Source organism: Gobius niger (assembly GCF_951799975.1).
Source record: "Gobius niger genome assembly, chromosome: 11".
NCBI lineage: Eukaryota > Metazoa > Chordata > Actinopteri > Gobiiformes > Gobiidae > Gobius > Gobius niger.
In genome coordinates, this window is record NC_136862.1 from 18,674,930 (window position 1) to 18,697,367 (window position 22,438).

Genomic DNA, 22,438 nt, shown 5'->3' on the forward strand with positions numbered 1-22,438 from the left:
CCCCCAAGACCCCCCCTGGCGCCGCCGGTGCCTACACAAGGTACAGCTTTTTTTAAATTGAAAACAAAAAACAGCCTCCATCACTGCTTTCTAAGGATTTTCATTTATTTCATATAAATTAAATTAAAGCAAAACAACAACAAAAACGTTATATTTCTAGGCGCGGGCCGCGGCCGTAGTTTGGACACCCCTGGTCTAGACCATGAACACTAGGTTTTAACTCCAAGCATGTGTCTGTCCCATAGCTTCTTTGTCTGGGCATATGTAGCCAATGCGTACATAAATTGTAACCATTACAGAACTTGAAAATGAAGGAATAATAAATAACATTGTGGAGTCGTGGACGGTATTTCAACAGCTCAAAGCGTGAAAGCCGCAGTCGCCATGGAGACCCCAGGTCCGTTTATTATGATAGATCCATGCCCAGGTCACGCGGCCACAAGATGCCGCCAGAACACTGCCCCAAAGAGGAAGTGACGTAGCCGCCGGAAGTCTGTGATAATTATAACAACAACCCGCCAATTTTTCTCGTACTCACAGTGCGCTCCGAGAAGAATGACACTGTAAAGTTGATTTTGAAAAATTAAATAGACAATTAGCGAAGGCCGCTGATAGCGGACTGCTCAGGTAAGACTGTCAATGCACTGATGACGCACTGATGTTACAAAACCGATGTAAATACGTAGCCTCAAAGATGCCGAATTGTGAAGACGCTGAATAATAGTACCTGTTTTTCTCTTCTCCAGTATGGCCGTACCTTTTGTGCAAGGCTGGGACGTTGTTCAGACTCTTGGAGAAGGAGCGTATGGAGAGTAGGTTCATTTTCATCATAAAACGGCACGAGCGAAAGGCTTTTTCTGCATGGGCATTTAATCTCTACAAGTATGTGTGTGTCAATGTCTATACATATTTTGTCTTTTCATCTGTTTTATTTTAACTAATTCTACCAGAGTCAGGCTATTGGTGAATCGACAGACCGAGGAGGCTGTTGCAGTGAAAGTAATTGATACCAGCCAGTCAAAGGAGTGTGCTGAAAATGTCAAGAAGGAGATCTGCGTCCATAAGGTCCGTAAGCAATTCCACACACAATAAAATAATAATGAAAAATGTATGATAATAATAAAATGATGTCTGTGCAGTGTTCTTTATATTTTAACCTTTCGCCCCTCCAGTCTCTCAACCACCAAAACATTGTGCGCTTTTATGGCCAGCGTCAAGAGGGTCCCATCACGTACCTCTTCCTGGAGTACTGCTCTGGAGGGGAGCTGTTTGACCGAATCGGTAGGACACATACACATTGGAAAAATAATAATCATAATAATCATTTGAAAATAAAGCAAAGACTTTTCAGGAAATAAATTGGTTCATCAAAACTGTGTAAATGTTGCATGCTTTTGTATTACTGTTTAGAGCCTGATATTGGGATGCCGGAAAAAGATGCTCATAGATTTTTCACTCAGCTCGTGTGCGCAGTGGTGAGAAACTATTTATTATTAAACAAACTACTCTTCTGATGAATCCGATGCTTCTCCTGCTTTCATTTCCTGTATGTTTTGTGTTATAGGAATACCTCCACAGCATTGGCATCACCCACAGAGACATAAAACCTGAGAATATTCTGCTTGATGATAAAGGTATATGACTGCCATGCACACGAACAATTCAATAACAGATAAATCTCATAATACATATCTTTTACCAGATAACCTGAAGCTGACAGATTTTGGATTGGCAACTCTCTTTCGCTTCAAAGGACGAGAGCGCCTTTTGTCCCGTATATGTGGGACCCTCCCTTACGTGGCTCCGGAGCTTTTAAGCCAAACAGAGTTCAAAGCACGACCTGCTGACGTCTGGGCCTGTGGCATTGTTCTTACGGCGATGTTAGCTGGAGGTATAAAGCTTAGTTTAATCTTAGTAATGGGATGTTTTGTTTTACATTTTAAACATATTAAACAATTATGGCAATGGTATTAAGTACCGTTTTATTAATTGATTTAGAGTTGCCTTGGGATCAGCCCAGTGAAAGCTGTCAAGAGTACTCCGATTGGTTGCAAAAGAAAACCTACCTACCACCTTGGAAAAAAATCCAACCAATGCTCCTTGGTAAGCCCAGAAATATATATATTTTAATACTTTAAAAAGTGCTGTTTGAGAAGTGTGAAATCTGCTTTTTATGTTTATTTTTGTGTGGCTATTCTTCCATTGATAAATAATATAGCTCAACAAATATGACTTCTTATTTTCTTTTTTCAGCCTTGTTAGGCAAGTTGCTGCTACCAGACCCCGACAAGCGAATTAGTATTTCAGACATTAAGAATGACCGCTGGTTTAGTCAAGGCAAGTTTGAATACTCTCAACCTTGAATCCTTGAATACATATTATTTGTTGTGCATAATATCTTGTCCCTCCAGGTGCAAAGCCTCCACCACCAGGAAGCAAACATCTTCGTACTGATCCAGCATACCTATCCCGAGCCAACAGGTGACAATGATCATTTCTATTTACTGTTATTGATTTACGTCTACTTAATTATTTAACATTTCTACAGCGATGACAAGATGCAGTTCTCCAGCTCTCAGCCTGATTTTGCTCCGGGCAGCTGGGAGAGCACATACAACGGTCCAAGTGACGGCCTGGTCAGCTTCTCTCAGCCAATCAAACCTGAACACATGCTCCTGGGAAGTCAACTACTTGGCACGCCTGGAGCCAGTCAGGTAATGAAGCCTCCTCTGATATATACCACGATGTTACTCAGTAAAATTTAACAAAAGTTTGTTGTTTTTCCCTTTCTTTATGGTAGAATCCTTGGCAGAGGTTGGTGCGGCGAATGACCAGATTTTTCACCAATGTGGATGCCGATGCCTCTCTGTGTGCCCTCAAAGATATCAGTGTTAGTTTAGCGATCACCTTTAAAGTCAACTGCTCCAAACAGGTACATTTATTACTTGCAAACTGATTGTATATTTCCTTTTAATTGTTTTTATCAAACACTATAGATTGCTTGTTTTTATGTTGTAGGTGACATTGAGTACACTGGATAAGCGGAACAACAAACTCATTTTTAAAGTTTATGTCCTTGAGATGAATCACAGGGTGCTGTTGGACTTCAGACTGTCGAAGGCAAGTCTTTTTTGACTGCAGTATATGCAGTGCATTACAGGTCGTTTGAAATAAGCCAAATGCCCATCTCAGGTCGCCCGTTGCATTATGGTTAATGGAATGTCTTTTGGCTACCACAATATTGATAGTTAGTGTAAAGCAACAAAGAAAGCTATGATTTGGACTGTTTTAACTGCTGGAAAGTTGATATGAAACGTTGTTGTCGTCGCCGTGGAGCTTGTTACAATATTAGCATAAGTCTATTTTTTAGACTTATGCTAGTCTAAAAATAGACAGATAGACAGAGATAGATAGAGTTTCTGTCTATCTGCCGTTCATATGTAGAGATTATTCAAAAGTGACGACCAGTCCTTGTTCACATAGTTGGAATAACTGTGAGAAAAACATTTCTGACCCTTGAAGGCGACTGTTAGACAAAGTCCAGGGTCTGAAACTGTGGCCTCATGTCACCAATATTCATTACATTTAAACTTGAATGAGAAATAAAAACGTAGAATCCTTTTCAGTTTTTTGTCAATAAGGAGGTCAGTAAAGTAAAAAAATTTTATTCACTTTTTTTTACGAGTGATCTGATGAAACATAGCTTATCGATCGCTAAGTTGACAGACTGAGATGTACCCACTATATTTAACATCAACACCATTTTTAAACTTTTCCCTGTGATTTCAAGACGAATTTAAATGGTTTAAAAAGGTGGCGGCGTTTGTGTTGGGCTGATCCCAGGTCCTGTCGTCCCCTGTCCACTTTGGTGCGCTATGGTCCGCTTCTGCCTACGGAGCCGCCGTCTTGACTTTTTCCTCGCTTTCAAGATATCGACAACATATTTGCAAGAAATGTCACTTGAGACTTGCAGTCTTTATACCTGAACTCGCTCACACATTTCAATAGCGGAGTGATTTGTTTGGTAGCCAAAATTAGGAGCCCGATTGACCCACGCATGTGCAGTTGAGATGGGCATTCGGCTTATATTTTTCGGCTGGACTGGGTTTGTTGAATAAATTTGCTAAACCCCGCCCCATTCATTGCCATACCTCATAGCAACCATTGCTACCAGACATTCTCTTGGTCTCAAAGTAATGGTGCTAAGCATGTTTTCTCCCCGTTTCACAGCGGGAACAAAAGCATGAACAGCACCTGCTAACTTTTAAGCCAATGACAGACTAATTTAGCATCCATCTTGTCGTTTGCCAAGAGTTTCATGGTCTGTTTTTGCTAGACATTGTCACAAAAAAGCTATTACTCCTGCTGGTATATCCGGCACGTTGACTTTTTAAGTGCTATATGATGCATTTAGCTGTCCTTTGCAGAGCCTTGTTATTTCAACCACAGGCAGATTTGTTTATCACTGCATAGATTGCACACAGGACATCACAGCTTAAATATGCTGGAGAATCATGACTTTTATGTTGCCTTGCAGAGCCAAGGTCACTGCAGCCTCTCTCCTCCACAGCCAGGCACTGTCTGGGTGTGGGGAGACCCCAGACTGGCCATATTTTAATCAATACTGGACTAACATAAGAGCATGCATTTGAGGTAGCTTCAGGGATTGGTATGATATCACGCTAGTATTGCACTAAAAGAGTCACTAACATGCATTTCTCCACTTCTTGCCGGACCTAGCCAACATTCGCTAAGGGGGTGGGATTTTGTGAAAGGTCCATCGGTGAAACTGTAAACTAATAGTGCATTATGTGGCGTTATGGCAGTACTGACCACTCCCCCACTGTGGCCTGAGTCAAAATAGACCTCTAGCTTGTGTTTTAAACCGGTCTTACATTTTTGACTACAAGTGTGAGAAGCGTCTGAAGATAGAAACTAAATTAAACTCACCCAACCCAGTTCAGTTGTCGACATTTGCAAATCTCTACAATGATATCAGTGTTTCATCAAAAATCATTCTATTGCATTTATCATCCATTTAGAAATACTGAATTCTTGTTTTTTTCTGCCTTTCTTTTCTCAGGGCGACGGTCTGGAGTTCAAACGTCTCTTTGTTAGGATCAAACAGAAACTTGGTGACATCATAAGCACTCAGAAGATTTTGTTGCCGCTGAACTGATGTCATCGTGTTGCCGGTATTTTACAGTGAACCTCACAATCTGGACTGACAAACCTGTACATAATTAGGTGTTTCTTCCCCTGAGTCTTCTGAACTTTGTCTATATCAGATCTTTATCTACATCAGTGTCTGAACTCTACATTCGTGTTGATTCTTTTTGTTTTTAGTATCGGGTCCTGAAAGCTAGGTTTGTTTGGATTATGTTTGACACTATAGCGCATAATTTTGAATAAATTATTTCAACTTTTTTTGTTTTACTTTTTCCCACAACAATGAAAAACATAGATTATTGGCTCTTCAGATATGTTCATTAAAAGAACACCATTTATTGGAGAAACTTACACAGCTGATTAAAGCAAAGTAAAAAATTACTGTAATTTAGCATAAACATTAATTCAGGCAAGATGAATTACAGTAGTGAGTAATGTTATTACTTGATTTGATCGGTTGATGTTAACTGACTACAAAGATGTTTAAGAGTATCTTAAGCATGCTGCCAGTTCAGGTTTATGTGGCTTTAACTGTGATGGTGACATTGACTGGTTCGTTGCCGTCTTCAAAGGGTGGACCGGAGGGCAGTAGGCCGGGGTTCGGGGTGGCACTCTGTGGGACAACAGTGAGGGGGGAAGCCGCTCTGGGTAAAGCCATTGTGGGACCTGAAGTTTAGATTTAGACATGTCATACCGTCAGTAGATCCCACACAATCAGAATGTTTAAAAGAAACAAAGGAATTGGTCACTGTCTTCATAATGTGTGATGAAAAAGCCCATCCCAATAGAGCAACATTTTATTGCTGTTGTTTTCAGATCACTGTTACTCTCATAATGCTTTTTTTTTTTCTTCAAATGAATGTGTGGGTTGCACATTCATTTGAAGGAAAAAAATATTAAACAGTTCATTTTTGAGAATACATTTGTTTATATATAAAGAAAACGTAACCAACAGTTGATTAGGCCTAACCTGAACTTGATGATCCACCAATGTCCTCTATTCCGTCTGACGATCCCATCACCTCATCCTCTGGAAAGTTGATGTTTTCCCTCGACTGACTATGTTGTCTGAAAGAGTCAGTGTTGTACAAATACATTTTTAGTATCTCTGAATGGAACTGGGTCTGTAAATAGTAGGCTACTTACCGGCCAAACAATAAATCATGTAGCCCTGTGGAGACAAAAACAAACATATCAATAACTAGTGTTGTAGCCTATTGTTGGGCAAATCGCCCTGTACCACACTGTGTTAGGCTACATTAGGCACCATCTGAAGGTGATTAAGCTTTACAGCACTGCTAGAATAAAGTGAACTAACCACTGGCTAAGCTCATTTATTCTTGTTTAGGAATGTGTACCAAATCGTAATGAATAATAATAATGCATTAGTCTTATATAGCGCTTTTCCAGACGCCCAGTCGCTTTACAATTTCGTGCATTATTCATTCACTCCATACTCAGTGATGGTAAGCGTGGCAACCAGTCTGCGCCATCAGCGACCACCACCAACCACTCACACACAACATTCGCCAGGCTTCCTGGTGCTCACAAATAGTCTCCTGTCCAAGCACCGACCAGACCCTGCTTAGCTTCCAAGGTGTGACGGATCGGGCAGCGCAAAGGCGGTACGGCCACAATGTATGAGCCGTGTAACAGCTGTGGGTGATAATTCAGTCCGAGGAAACTTCTCAGGATAATGACAATAGAAACTAAGGAATGAGAGATGACAATGAAGTGTCAGTGATACAGTGATCTCAAAATGAAGCCAAGATCCTGTTTGTGGACTTCAGGTATGCCTTCAACACCATCCTCCCTGGACTGCTACGCGACAAGCTATACCAGCTCAACGTGCCCGACTGCCCTCTGCAGGTGGACCACTGACTTCCTGGAGCTTAACGCCCTGAAGGCAGTGGAGATCATTGCCCTGACGAACGCTCCCATCCCCATCGTGGACTCCTTCCGTTTCCTGGGCACCACTATCACCCAGGACCTCGAAATGGGAGCCAACCATCAGCTCCCTCATCAAGAAGGCCCAGCAGAGGATGTTCTTCCTGTGGCAGCTGAGGAAACCTAAGCTACCGACCAAGATGCTGGTGCAGTGCTACATAGCCATCATCGAGTCCGTCCTCACTTCCTCTATCACCATGTGGTACCCCGGCGCTACAGACCGGGACAAGCATTAACTCAACTGCTGGGAAGGTGATTGGTTGTAGGCTCCCATCTCTCCAGGACCTGTATACTCTCCCGGACCCGGAGGTCAGATCATAGGGGACCCTTCTCACCCTGGACACGGACTATTCACACTCCCCTCAGGCAGGAGGCTACGGTCCATTCAGACCTGAACCTCCCACCACAAGAACAGTGCACTGACTCGCACTCGGACGTGAGAGAAGAAAGAAGATGGCTCTTGTGATATCAATTTAATCATTTTGAAATCAGTTCAAATTCAAATCACTTGAATTATTTTACTGATGTGGGTGTTGTGTGTTGAACTCACGAGGGTTGTTGTTGCGGTTACGGATAATGAACACGAGCAGCAGTGCTGTGAGGATCGCAGCAAACAGCATCCCGCCGATTGCCGCTCCGATGATGGCCGGTAACGAGCTTTGTCGTGGTTCCGCTGCAACACACCACAGTTACTCATTGGGATAGAGGCTTTAAGGGTTGTTCCTAGTTATTACTCGACATTTGGCTTTATTATTGAGAAGAAAAAAAAACATCTTATTGTTCCTAAAATTAGATAGTATAATACAATCTTGAAGTGCAAAAATGTATTCCACTGGCAGAATTACTGAAATTATGGTCAAATAGGCTACTCAATATATCAGTATATATATATATTTATTAACACATTTCAAATGCTAACTTGGGTTGAGAACTTTTATCTGTTACAGTGTGTTATATATTTTTTCTTCCCAGTTTATATCACACAGAGAAGATAGCAGGAGATGAAAAGTAAGAGGAAAAAAGAAGTGTGTCTATTTGTGAATGTCGTGAGTAGTGTTTTCTTTCACCTGAGTGGAAGAAGAAAAACTGTTAGTCTCTCACAAAATCGACAAAAACTACAATCCACAAAACAAAACAAAAAATTAAATGATCTTTTGGCTCATTCATAATGGTCACACCTAGTGCCACTTTAGGCATTCATTTTCAAGACTGTACCTGGAGTTTTTGCCTCCGACGGGTGTCCCAGGGTGCGATAGTTTATCGAGGTGATCCTGAACTGGTAGGTGACAGTTGGGGTGAGGCTCCCGAGTGTGTGTGTCCGTTGGTCTGCGTCCTGGATGATGCTACTGTACCAGATGGACGCAATCTTTCCCGGGTGTTGCACGATAATCGAGTCGTTTGCACCGCCACTCCTCCCTGGCTTTTCGAACATCCACGCATACTCCAGTAAAAACCCCGTCCATCCACTGATGAAATTCTCCTCATTGTGCACCTGCCACTCCAGATCCACTTGGTTTCTCTGTGGGCTGTTGTATATGACACTGACGAGAGAGGCATTGGGTGGCATGGGGTGTCCTGGGCAAGAAAACAAGCCTCAGATATTAAAGTCGTTTGTTCGTTTGACATATTATGAGACCCTATAATTTGATCAGAAAGCTTGCCACCTCTTCAACTGAATGGTTAGAGAGCATTGATCATCAAAGGCAAAGGTTGGCTGGCTGTGCAAGCATTATGTCCGACAGGTGCATACTGCCGTTGGATCCTTGAGCAAGACAGTTCTACCACCCTTTGCAGTAGGTAGCTGTAGGTCATCAACCATGCTTCCATTAGTCTACACCTGTGGTTATACAGTAGCTTGCATAGTTTGCCACCACAGAGTTTTATTTATATTTGTATTATTTACATTTAACGTAAAATCTCTTGAAATTTGGATTTTTAAACTTTTTAGACTAATCCTGAACTGCAGAATATCAGTGAGAAATCAGCTATCAATCACAAAACACGCCACACTCACTTTTTACTACTAAAGTGACATTGACTTCTGTTCCTCCGACAGCGTTTGAAGTGGTGCAGCGGTACTGGCCACTGTCCTGTGTCTCGTGTGTGTCCCTGACCGTGAGGTTGGCCCAGGCCGAGGAGCGCAGCAGCAGATACTTGGAGGTGTCATGTATGCCTACGCCTCGATTGTTAAACCAGGTGATTTCATTTGCTGGCAAATTATTATCCATCAAACTGCAGGTCAGCTGGACATCGGTGCCCTCGAACACTGTCACTGTCCGGCGCTGCGTTCGGAGCACTGGTGGCTCTGCAAAGTTCAAATATATACAAAATTCTTAATTGTGGGACCTGCAATAATCACATTTTTTCTGTGTGCTTTTAAAAACATATCAATATAGATCAACTGGACAGCCATGTAAGGGTTTTTAAAAAATATAAAATAGCATATTAGAAGAGCCTTACTGAACATAATTTTGAATTGTATAAACTACATGTCCAAATGCTTACACATCGACTTATCTCTAGAGGAATTTAGCACTGACCGAGTGGAACTGTACAGGTCTTGGTATTTGCCACTAAGGGGTGTCTAGCTTTGCAGATGTAGGGCTTCTCATTGCGGACTGTCCCGTAGTGAAGGATCAGGATGTTGGATGCCTCCTGTCCACCTTTGCCCTGGACGCCTGGACCCTCCCACCACACCAGCGCTTTCGGGTGCCCCCCGTCCCATGAACAGGACAGCATAAGGGTCTGAGTGTTGCTGGTCACATAGGCCGAACACTGGGGCTCCCCCGCTGGAGAATCTGAGGGAATAAAGATTTATTTATTTTTTTGATCAGGACAGTGCATGTTAATGAACATACATGGATAAATGCATGTAATTTCCATCCGCTGTCCCCCACTCACACATCCTGGTCTGTTGTACATGTTTTTAGTGGTTCGGAGGAAACCTACGCAGACACGGGGAGAACATGCCAAACTCCACACAGAATGGCCTGTCCAGATGGGAATCGAACCCAGGACCTTCTAGCAGTGAGGAACGAAGTATATTCTGTTAAATATACTTTCTTAATCTTTTAACCTACTCCCTCATAAAAAGGCATACATATATGGGTATATGTTTCATTATTTCGTCATATACAGTCTGTTACTATTCCAAAAGCAACACCTTTTACTGCCACCTGTTTGCTTTTTGCACTTTTTGCACCTTTTTGGACATTGCCACAGGCTTCTCGTTGTGCCCTTGGGCAAGGCAATTCACCCACCTTGCCTCTAGTGTCTGTGTACTCTGGTGAATGAATGAGAGTGTGAAAGGGCGAGTGGTTCCTTGATATAGGAGGTGGAAATGTGCAATGTGCAATGTAAAATTTACCATTACAATCATACTTTTGTTTAGGTTTTTTACCAGATGCCCTTCCTGCCAAGCATCCACTAATCCAAGACTGGCTCAAAGGACACTGGCTCGTGGTCCTTTAAGAGAGGATTTCTGTGAAGCATGATCTGCTTTAGCCAGTAAGATTCTTTGATATTGACACAGGCAGTAAAATTGGACAAACTAAAACCATGCCCTTTTCCACCCTTCAAATGTAATGTTTGTAGGATGCAGTCTTTTAAAAAAGGCACTAGCCCTACAATTAAACTTGACTTCACTTACCCTACATGTGAACATAATCTCTAGAATCTCTAGATTTCAGTCACTGAGTTCTAACTACTAGAGACCTACTCTAGCACTCATTAGGACTTGACAGGGCACAGGTTTGTCCATATTTATAACACGTTTACATAAATATGTTTACACTTTTGAATGGCTTCATACTTACATGATTTCACGTGGCACCCTGTTGGCTGATTTAAGGCAATATGCGATCCCTGACATCTGAACTGGCTGTTATTGGATGCAGTGCCTTGTGAATACTGCAGGATGGCAGTGTTGGTCTTTGGGTTCACTCCCTCCTGGTCCACGAGATCTCCGCTCCAGAAGAGGGTTGGAGTTGGGAATCCACCTGGCCACGTGCAGAGCAGTGAAAGGTGTGTGTGCTCAAAGGCGCCTTCTACAGAGCAGCTGGGCAGACCATCAGGGGGGTCTGTGGGCATGATACAAGGAGATAGGCCAGGGTTAACCAGAGTGCCCTTGCTGTAGTTTCGGTTCATTTTTAAAGAAATGGAAGGAGGGCAGAAGGAAGGCAAGAAAGGAGAGACAGATGGAAGTGAAGATGATGTATGGTGGCTTTTTTTCTGTTATTGACGTATGAGTCTGAACTTTTCACCTGAGCAGATAAAAAAAGAGAAACAAATGTGTTAGCTCATTACTGCATGAGTTAAAGTCGGCTAATACAAAAGATTGATTTTAAATGACAGTTAAGGGTATGTAGTAACAAATAATGTAATAACGGCCAATAACATAGTAATTTTGAGATTTAAATGTAAATCAGCCCGTGTATTAACAGGCCATTATTATCCTATATATATTAGGTTATATTCTTTGCTTGACATTTGATAATGTTGTAATATCAAATTAAAGCTGGGGTATCTGTTTTTTCCTGGTTGACATTTTTAATTTCGGCCCAAACTCATTTGCTCTCACAATCCCTCCTGCATATCCAAATTGTTCAAGCAAATTAATGGTAGCACTTTATTTTACAGTACCCTGATGCATTGTTCCTAACTAAATTTAGTACAATGTAATGTGCTCTGTAACAAGGTGTAATAACCTGCACATATTGGTTAGATACACAATGGATTAATATGTATTTGTTGTTTGTAGGTACATAATGTAATAAGACATAACTCCAACCCAAACCATAAGCCCTAAGCCTAAGGGTCTCGTGTCCTATTACATTATTTACTAACACAAGTTATTCCATTGTGTATCTAGCTCATAGGTACAAGTTATTACGTATTGTTACAGAGCACTTTACATTGTACTAAATGTAGTTAGGTGCAATTTGCCACGGTACTGTAAAATAAAGTGACACCAAAAGCCCTTTATGCTGTGCCACTCATTCAAGAGCGACCGTGGCTTGTTGTGGCAGAGTATTCGGCGACCAATCCATGAGCGTGTGTTTTGAGTGCAAATGCAGGACAATTAATGCTGTGCAAATGGCTACAATCCATGCACTGTCCAAATAAATAAAAAATAAGGAACTGCAAATGTCAGGTATTGTAAGAATAGCTTACATTATCTGCAAAAACTTTTTAACATAATTTACTCAAACCATTTTATCACATTATTAGCCATTATAATCAGTTCCGACAGGGTGTCTAAGCGTAGAAAAGATTAAAGAACTGCTATGAGTGAGAAATAATAAACACAGTAAATTTGAATGCAGATGTAAAGCTCACTTTCTTTCTTTGCTTTTTAAACCAAGATACACATTCAATGCAAGTTTGTTTGGATTGTAGTTATTCTGCTACTTAAAGGTCTCACTCACAATAGACAGTCAGGCCGATGGACTTCTTGGAGCGGGTGTTGAGGAAGCTGTTTTGGGCTAAACAGGTGTAGTCCCCGGTCTGAGTTCGAAGGATGTCTGTGAGGGTGTACTGTGGTCCAGTGTTGACCTGTGAGTTGTTGTAGAACCATTTGTACTGACTGGGAGGGTTGGACTTGGCTTTACAAAATAAAGAAACCGTCTCCTGCTCCAATGCTATATGTCCTCGCTCAGCCACTGCTAATGGAGTCACGACAATTTCAGGAAACTCCGGGCCATCTTTTAACAAAAATATTCAGGTTATTAATCAGCACCAGAATACAGCAGTGTAATGATAAAACGTTGTTTACTCACAGGTGATATTCAGTAGGGTCTGATCAGATTGAACGCTATTAACTAGATTTTTGACGAGACAGCGGTACCAGCCCGTGTCTCTGCGTTGGACAGTCAGCGTGATCTCACTGGTGTTTTGGGCAAATGTTGAGGTGTTTCCACTCAGAGCTTTGTAGTACCACAGAAACTGGATCGGTTCAGTCCCAGATTGCAGATTGCAGTGCATCGTGACAGTTGAACCCTCCAGGGGATATGCATCATTCACAACGAGTTCTGGTTTGCTGACAGGATCTGAGAAGTAGATATCTCTTATATAGGTAAACGACTATGTGGAAAGGGATCACAATAGTCATACACAGTGTACTAACCCATTGTGATCTTGCATGTTTTTGTTTGAGACTGAAGTGGATGTCTGGCATAGCAGCTGTAGGGTCTGTCACTGCGGACACTTCCGTATCTCAGGGTCATGTTATTGGAGCCCTCCTGCCCGGGTTTGCTGTGCCCACCTGGGCCATCCCACCACACCAGGGCTTTCGGGACCCCACCCTCCCACAGGCAGGACAGTGTCACATGGAGGTCAGTCACACTAAAATAACATTGGGGCTCCCCATGAGGAACATCTGTGGGAAGGACATAACTTGAGTCAATGAGTGTAATGGGTTCACTGAGTCCATCAGGGACTTAATAACTAAAGATTTTAGAGAAAGGGTGCCCAAAGTGGGGCCCGTTGACCAAATGTGGCCACTGGCCCTCCAAGGGCATGGACTCAACTTGCGAGATATTGCTCAGATTTGAAAGGAGTATCTACTGACGAGATTGTCAATGGTAAGTAGAGACATCAAAACCTTATGTCCTCCCAAGTGACGCAGTAGTTAGGGGTGTTTGATTATAGTTCAGCACTCACGTGTGTGAACGCTGCAGTCTGTTGGTTCAGTGAGTGCAGGGTGGCTGCCTCTACAGGTGAATGAGCTGTTGTCTGATGTATTCTCGTCTGAAGACTGAAAGATGGCTGTATTTTTCACCAAGTGTGTGTCAGTTTCCTCTTGTTGAGTGAGGTGTAAGTCTCCGCTCCAGCTCAGGTTTGGAGGGGGATATCCCCCGGCCCACAGACACAGCAGTCTCAGAGAGGAGTGGTTAGACACGGCCTCCATAGAGCAGGAGGAAGAGTTCACAGGGGCGTCTTTTAGGGAGATAGTTTTAATACAAATTAGAAACCTTTTATTTTACCATAAAGTTATATTAAATGAAAGCACTCACAAATGACGTCCACCCATATCGGGTCAGATCTCTGGCTGTTGACCAGGTTTGTGGCTCTACAGCGATACCAGCCAGTTTGATTGTGTTTGAGAGCGGTTAGATGGATGACAGAACTGTTGCTTTGTGCAACCTTCACTCTGTCTCCTGTCTCTCTCTCATACAGCCACTCATACTGTATAGGGCCAGTCCCATTCTTAACTTTGCACGTCATTGAAATGTTGGATCCTTCCAGTGGAGAGACCTCAGTAACCAGCAGGTTGGGCTTAGAGACTGCAGCTGTGAGACAGGTGTGCATTATTAGTCTGGCTACATTAATTTGGATTAAGTGACTTATACTTTACTAACCCATTGTGATCTTGCATGTTTTTGTTTGAGACTGAAGTGGATGTCTGGCATAGCAGCTGTAGGGTCTGTCACTGCGGACACTTCCGTATCTCAGAGTTATGTTATTGGAGCCCTCCTGCCCGGGTTTACTGTGCCCACCTGGGCCATCCCACCACACCAGGGCTCTCGGGACCCCACCCTCCCACAGGCAGGACAGGGTCACGTGGAGGTCAGTCACACTAAAATAACACTGGAGCTCCCCACGAGGAACATCTGTTGGAGGGAAAATAGTTTGAACCTTAAGTTTGGCAGTTGCAATATTGGTTAACTAATAGTTATATAATAATGTTTGAAAAACTGACTTTACCCAGTTTGTTTGGACACATTTTTGGCAAGACAGATAAAATCCCATATCTTTCTTAAATGTCACCTATTGTTTTGCGCTCTTGTTCAGCACTCACGTGTGTGAACGCTGCAGTCTGTTGGTTCAGTGAGTGCAGGGTGGCTGCCTCTACAGGTGAATGAGCTGTTGTCTGATGTATTCTCGTCTGAAGACTCAAAGATGGCTGTATTTTTCACCAAGTTTGTGTCAGTTTCCTCTTGTTGAGTGAGGTTTAAGTCTCCGCTCCAGCTCAGGTTTGGAGGGGGATATCCCCCGGCCCACAGACACAGCAGTCTCAGAGAGGAGTGGTTAGACACGGCCTCCATAGAGCAGGAGGAAGAGTTCACAGGGGCGTCTTTTAGGGAGATAGTTTTAATACAAATTAGAAACCTTTTATTTTACCATAAAGTTATATTAAATGAAAGCACTCACAAATGACGTCCACCCATATCGGGTCAGATCTCTGGCTGTTGACCAGGTTTGTGGCTCTACAGCGATACCAGCCAGTTTGATTGTGTTTGAGAGCGGTTAGATGGATGACAGAACTGTTGCTTTGTGCAACCTTCACTCTGTCTCCTGTCTCTCTCTCATACAGCCACTCATACTGTATAGGGCCAGTCCCATTCTTAACTTTGCACGTCATTGAAATGTTGGATCCTTCCAGTGGAGAGACCTCAGTAACCAGCAGGTTGGGCTTAGAGACTGCAGCTGTGAGACAGGTGTGCATTATTAGTCTGGCTACATTAATTTGGATAAAGTGACTTATACTTTACTAACCCATTGTGATCTTGCATGTTTTTGTTTGAGACTGAAGTGGATGTCTGGCATAGCAGCTGTAGGGTCTGTCACTGCGGACACTTCCGTATATCAGAGTTATGTTATTGGAGCCCTCCTGCCCGGGTTTACTGTGCCCACCTGGGCCATCCCACCACACCAGGGCTCTCGGGACCCCACCCTCCCACAGGCAGGACAGTGTCACACGGAGGTCAGTCACACTAAAATAACATTGGGGATCCCCATGAGGAACATCTGTAGGAAGGACATAACTTAAGTCAATGAGTGTGAATCTATGACAAAGCTATTTCACTTAATGGGTTCACTGAGTCCATCAGGGACTTAATAACTAAAGATTTTAGAGAAAGGGTGCCCAAAGTGGGGCCCGTCGACGTGGCCACTGGCCCTCCAAGGGCATGGACTCAACTTGCGAGATATTGCTCAGATTTGAAAGGAGTATCTACTGAAGAGATTGTCAATGGTAAGTAGAGACATCAAAACCTTATGTCCTCCCAAGTGACGCAGTAGTTAGGGGTGTTTGATTATAGTTCAGCACTCACGTGTGTGAACGCTGCAGTCTGTTGGTTCAGTGAGTGCAGGGTGGCTGCCTCTACAGGTGAATGAGCTGTTGTCTGATGTATTCTCGTCTGAAGACTGAAAGACGGCTGTATTTTTCACCAAGTTTGTGTCAGTTTCCTCTTGTTGAGTGAGGTTTAAGTCTCCGCTCCAGCTCAGGTTTGGAGGGGGATATCCTCCGGCCCACAGACACAGCAGTCTCAGAGAGGAGTGGTTAGACACGGCCTCCATAGAGCAGGAGGAAGAGTTCACAGGGGCGTCTTTTAGGGAGATAGTTTTAATACAAATTAGAAACCTTTTATTTTACCATAAAGTTATATTAAATGAAAGCACTCACAAATGACGTCCACCCATATCGGGTCAGATCTCTGGCTGTTGACCAGGTTTGTGGCTCTACAGCGATACCAGCCAGTTTGATTGTGTTTGAGAGCGGTTAGATGGATGACAGAACTGTTGCTTTGTGCAACCTTCACTCTGTCTCCTGTCTCTCTCTCATACAGCCACTCATACTGTATAGGGCCAGTCCCATTCTTAACTTTGCACGTCATTGAAATGTTGGATCCTTCCAGTGGAGAGACCTCAGTAGCCAGCAGGTTGGGCTTAGAGACTGCAGCTGTGAGACAGGTGTGCATCATTAGTCTGGCTACATTAATTTGGATTAAGTGACTTATACTTTACTAACCCATTGTGATCTTGCATGTTTTTGTTTGAGACTGAAGTGGATGTCTGGCATAGCAGCTGTAGGGTCTGTCACTGCGGACACTTCCGTATATCAGAGTTATGTTATTGGAGCCCTCCTGCCCGGGTTTACTGTGCCCACCTGGGCCATCCCACCACACCAGGGCTCTCGGGACCCCACCCTCCCACAGGCAGGACAGTGTCACACGGAGGTCAGTCACACTAAAATAACATTGGGGATCCCCATGAGGAACATCTGTAGGAAGGACATAACTTAAGTCAATGAGTGTGAATCTATGACAAAGCTATTTCACTTAATGGGTTCACTGAGTCCATCAGGGACTTAATAACTAAAGATTTTAGAGAAAGGGTGCCCAAAGTGGGGCCCGTTGACGTGGCCACTGGCCCTCCAAGGGCATTGATTCAACTTGCGAGATATTGCTCAGATTTGAAAGGAGTATCTACTGACGAGATTGTCAATGGTAAGTAGAGACATCAAAACCTTATGTCCTCGTTAGTGACGCAGTTGTTAGGGGTGTTTGATTATAGTTCAGCACTCACGTGTGTGAACGCTGCAGTCTGTTGGTTCAGTGAGTGCAGGGTGGCTGCCTCTACAGGTGAATGAGCTGTTGTCTGATGTATTCTCGTCTGAAGACTGAAAGATGGCTGTATTTTTCACCAAGTTTGTGTCAGTTTCCTCTTGTTGAGTGAGGTTTAAGTCTCCGCTCCAGCTCAGGTTTGGAGGGGGATATCCCCCGGCCCACAGACACAGCAGTCTCAGAGAGGAGTGGTTAGACACGGCCTCCATAGAGCAGGTCTGTTGGCCCTCTGGAGGATCTGTAGGCAATTACAATTAGCTTTAATCATAGGAACATATCCTGCTCCGTGCAGTTAACCGAGAAAACCATATTCGTTCACTCACAGTAGACTGTAAGGCTCATGTTGGTTGTGGAGCTGGTGTTGAGCAAAGCATTTTGGGCCATGCAGGTATAGTCTCCAGCTTGAGCCCGGATGACACTGGGGATGGTCAACTTTGGCCCACTGTTGATATGCGAGTTGTTGTAGATCCACAAATATTCGCTGGGCGGGTTGGACTCCGTTTGACAAAGTAAAGTAACATTGTCTCTTTCGGTTGCAGTGTATTTCTCAATTGCAGTATATCCAGTCTCTGTCCTCTTGTTGGGAGCCACAGCTATCTGAGGAAGATCAGGACCAACTGAGGAGAAAAAACATTTATGCTTACAGTGCACTGGTTAATGAATGGCAATGAGCTCATTTATGCAGCGTGTCATAATATGGACCTTCAGACCACGGTTATTTTGAAAAATAACAGTTTCTACATAATTGGTATTCAAAGGTAAGTCAGTCATTGCTTAACTTGGTCAGGTGGCATACCCCTTTTTTTCAAAACAATAAATATTAAGATCTAGTGAAAACTTTCATGTCAGCTTCAGAAAACTGTCGACTGATGACAAACTCTGGTCTGGCCTTTTGACCAGATTTGTCATAACTTTGATCTCACCGCGCAGTACCTTCAGCAGAGTCCCTTTGAGTTCCCCGTTGATCCGAGCGGCTTGCTGCTCCCTCACTCCGCTGTGTGTGTGCTTGTATGTGTTGTGTAAATGTCTCAGTGTGCGTTGCAGATTGTTAGATAGATGCACAGAGGAAATGAGGCCAAAGAGTGCAGCAGAGGGTTGATTAAAATAACGTTAGGGCAGGATTTAGAAGGTCTCACTCACAGTAGACAGTCAGGCTGATGGACTTCTTGGAGCGGGTGTTGAGGTAGGTGTTTTGAGCCAGACAGGTGTAGTCCCCTGTGTGCATGCGGAGGATCTTGGTGATGGTGTACTGAGGTCCGCCAAACACCTGAGAGTTGTTGTAGAGCCACACATACTGACTGACAGGGTTGGACTGAGCCTGACACAGTAAAGAGACGGTCTCTCTCTCTAAGGCTGAGTATCCTCGCTCTGTCATTGTGTACGGAGACACGTCGATTTGGGGAATATCAGGGCCAACTGTAAACGGAAAAAATAAACAAGTGAGAATTACAAAGCAAAATAACCCAAGTAGTATCTCTTTCTAGTTTGAAATTCTAATATTGCTCCACTTTATTGGTGATGTCCCCTATATTGAGTAACGTGTAATTCTTAACATTGATACAGTATATTCTTTATAATTTTGTGATGAACTGGCTCAATGGAAAAATAAATTGTTTTTCTTGTTTGAAGACCTTAGCTCGGCTGTTGCAAAATCATAGCTTTAGCTTTTAATTTAGTTCTTTGTGAATTTATAATACTACTACTACTACTACTAATAATAATAATAATAATAATAATGCTAATGCCAATAATAATAATATAGATTATAGCAGTGGTTCTGAAACTGTAGCCCAATTTTCGTTGTTTAGCCCCTTTTTACGGTATTGCATGGTATTTAGTAAGAAAGGTTTGACAGCCACTGACTTGGAGACTGATCAACAAGTGGTTGGGAAAAGTGGACAGTGTCTGTGTCTGAGCATAAGGCTATATAAAACAGAAAAGCTGTCATTACAATAATATTTGTTATGTGGCCGTCCCATACTCACATATGATGTTCAGCTTGGAGCGGTCAGACTGTTCGCTGTTGACTGGATTCTGGGCTCGGCAGCGGAACCATCCGGTGTTATTGCGGTTGATGTTACTCAGGTTGACTTTGCTGGAGTTTCCACGTCCAAAGACCGTCAGGCTGCCGTTGTCGTTCTGGTGATGCCACTCGTATTGTATCGGGCCGGTCCCATCCTCCAGATCACAGCGCATCCAAATAGTGCTGCCCTCCACCGGATTGCTGTCACTTATCACCAGATAGGGTTTGCTGACGGGAACTGGAATCACAAAGGTAGTTTTCATTTGAATGCATGTAATTTAGTTATATCACACTTATTACCTCCAAAGAAAGGTGAGTACAGTGAATTGAGGAATTATTAAGAATTAAAAGAATATATTAATTGTAGTCTTATGATGATAGATATCAGTAATTATCATATTGTGTCACTAGAATCAAGTCCATAACTTTCATCACCTTATCTTCAGTCATTTTAATTGTATATATTCCTATTGTGTTTTATATTTTTATTGCTTCTTTTGTGCAAAGTCTTTCTTTCTTACCCCGAACAGTCAGGTGGACGTAGTTGTAGAAGAACCGTGCCTCTGTGGCGGTGTCATAGATGGCCTGGCACAAGAACATACCATGAGCGGCCAGTGCCAGCCGCTCGATGCTGAGAGACGCAGAATTCGAAATGACCGTGACCTGTCCCAGAGTCCGGGCAAACACCTGCATCCTCTGCCCTTTGCCCAAATTATACACCACATTTTTTAACTCTTCAGAGCCAGGTTTAAGGAAACTCCATATGTAGATATCAGGTAACACTGCAGCCCGTCCACAGTCCAGGATCACGGCTTTGTCCACAACGCCGAACACTCCGGCCCTCCGATACGTCACCTCCCCGCTCGGATTCGGCACGAGCTTCTCGAGTGTTGAGGGAAACGGGACGGGCGGTGTCATGTACCCTGCAGTGTACAGTTACAAGATGCATTACTTTCAGGGAAAATCCAACTCTTTCATACCCCAATGACAAATTAGCTAGGTCTTATTTTTAACTAGTTTTATCTTTTGTGTTCATATTTTGATCAGCAAAACCATATGAACCTGAGCCAGGGTTGCAAGCTAATGCAGATTTAAAATGTATATTTATTTATTGGTTTATGTGGTCGGGACAGTGCATGTTAATGAACATACATGGATCTCATGCATGTAAACAGCCAGATTGTAGCCTTGGGATAATTCCATCTACTGTCCCACATGCGCACTCTCACATGGTTTTAGTGGTAGGGGAAACCGGAGTACCAGGAGGTAACCTACACAGTCCATGTGGGAATCGAACCCGGGACCTTCTAGCTGTGAAGCACGAGCGCCAACCGCTGTGCTACCGTGCCACCCAATATTGTATTATTTTAAAGTTATACAAAACTAATGTGGTTCATGAACATAGAAAATTAGCTCTTTACTCCAGTATAATTTTACCCAACAAAGGTTCATAGGCAATTTGTATTCTGTTCACCACATCACATGTTAAAGCTGAGGTACCTGATTTTTCCTGTTCAAACAGTGAGTTTAGTTTTTGCTCGTTTCTAGCTGTCACAATCCCTCCTGCACATCCGAAATGTTCAAATTGATTATATGCACGTTTCTCACCCCTGTGCACTAATTTAGGCTCTGCTTCTAACTTCCATCACTCAATTAACATTTAGTTCAAGACAATGCAACAAGGTCTGTTTTTTGTGGCGTTTACATAATCCTCTGAGATGGCAAAAATAAATGTACTCTACAACAACAACAAGTCAGGTACCCCAGCATTAAGGATTGCATTTAAATGTGTACTGCTAAGAAAATAAAGGGATCACCTGAACAACACAATATAACTCCAAGTTTCCCCTTCACTTATATATAAAGTAAAGGGAACACTTGGAGTTACATTGTATAGTTCAACTTTTCCCTTTATTTATTTTTTTGCAGTGTATTTGTTTTATCGCAAACTTACCATAAGTGGAGTCGAGAGGCAAGCTTGAGCACAGAAAAAGCAGCAGCCCTAGCAGTGGGTCCACCATGGTATCATGATGATCCAAAGTCCCACTGCCTTTTCACATCAAAAACTTTTCAGAAATGTTTTCAAATATCCCTAAAGACAAACATAATGTTCGACTCCCTGCGCCGTCACCAGTTGCATTAGACTGAAAGGAGGACGGCTGAAGGCGCACTAAACTGATTTGGCTTCAATTATTTATGTGTTGTTTTTTTTCCCCCTTTCTCTCTCTGTGCTTTGGTCAGAATAGCACAGCGATACCAAGTTCATTTATTATAGATAGGTCTTACATAGCTGCACAGGTTATTCTGCCACACAAAAACTCTAGATACATTTACTCAAGTATTATTTCTTGGACTTAAAAGCATTTCACACACCAAATAAAATAAAATCCAAGAATATACTTAATAACGTTTTTTTTTGTGTGTGTTTTTTTGCAAATAACTAAAAGCATCATGCACTATCACCGAGAGCGGGCTCGCCTCTCCTCAGACCTGATTTCTCACTTTTCCGGGAGTGAGACATCCCCAACTTATGTCAATGCTGCTTTTCTTTTAATACTTTGGAAAATGTTGTCTTTCTTAATATCTTTTGGCAGTAGTTTAAAGCAGTGGTTCTTGACTTCCCACCTGCAACCAACTCATGACAAACTGTGACCCTCACAAATGATGCATTTCGACTTACATAAAAACAACTGCAGGGTGTTTGGTCGCACTCTTGGAGATCAGGTGAGGAGCACAGTCACTTGGATTAGAGTCGCTGCTCCTTCACGTTGAGACAGGGGACATCCTGGTCGTCTCCAAACCACTGGTTTAAAGTTGTTAAATATTATTATATATTTTGGTTAGTCCATAAGTATTTAGTTCTATATCAGGATGATTCAGAAACACTATCGCCTTCTGTTGTGTGTTTGATCACAACATGTTATGACCTCAGTACCCTTGGATTAATTAACCA

The 22,438-nt window shown here is 42.8% G+C and overlaps 2 protein-coding genes across 2 annotated transcripts; one reads left to right on the forward strand and one right to left on the reverse strand.

The window, feature by feature from the left end:
• Positions 1 to 488: 488 nt before the first annotated feature.
• chek1 (checkpoint kinase 1) lies at positions 489 to 5,421 on the forward strand. Its single transcript, XM_079566641.1, has 15 exons — positions 489 to 627; positions 747 to 812; positions 951 to 1,065; positions 1,173 to 1,281; positions 1,411 to 1,475; positions 1,565 to 1,634; positions 1,703 to 1,891; positions 1,999 to 2,103; positions 2,254 to 2,337; positions 2,412 to 2,481; positions 2,549 to 2,714; positions 2,801 to 2,932; positions 3,019 to 3,120; positions 5,084 to 5,247; positions 5,306 to 5,421. Exons 2-14 carry the CDS (start codon positions 748 to 750, stop codon positions 5,177 to 5,179), a joined length of 1,368 nt encoding a protein of 455 aa, XP_079422767.1. The 5' UTR covers positions 489 to 627; position 747; the 3' UTR covers positions 5,180 to 5,247; positions 5,306 to 5,421.
• A 179-nt stretch (positions 5,422 to 5,600) lies between these two features.
• Positions 5,601 to 20,403, reverse strand: vsig10l2 (V-set and immunoglobulin domain containing 10 like 2; the record flags this gene model as incomplete). The annotated part of the gene is made up of 11 exons (XM_079566791.1): positions 5,601 to 5,835; positions 6,140 to 6,237; positions 6,316 to 6,340; positions 7,667 to 7,789; positions 8,332 to 8,691; positions 9,131 to 9,421; positions 9,657 to 9,914; positions 10,932 to 11,195; positions 18,603 to 18,878; positions 19,448 to 19,723; positions 20,007 to 20,403. The coding sequence occupies 11 exons, from the start codon at positions 20,401 to 20,403 to the stop codon at positions 5,687 to 5,689; spliced, it is 2,517 nt and encodes an 838-aa protein (XP_079422917.1). The 3' UTR covers positions 5,601 to 5,686.
• Between the last annotated feature and the right edge of the window lie 2,035 nt (positions 20,404 to 22,438).

What these genes read in the sequence shown, in the direction of transcription:
- chek1 (XM_079566641.1), top strand. Translation starts at nt 748, where the DNA reads ATGGCCGTACCTTTTGTGCAAGGCTGGGACGTTGTTCAGACTCTTGGA. An exon ending in TATTCTGCTTGATGATAAAG is followed by an intron (nt 1,635 to 1,702) that starts GTATATGACTGC and finishes ATCTTTTACCAG; the next exon opens with ATAACCTGAAGCTGACAGAT. An exon ending in TGACCGCTGGTTTAGTCAAG is followed by an intron (nt 2,338 to 2,411) that starts GCAAGTTTGAAT and finishes TTGTCCCTCCAG; the next exon opens with GTGCAAAGCCTCCACCACCA.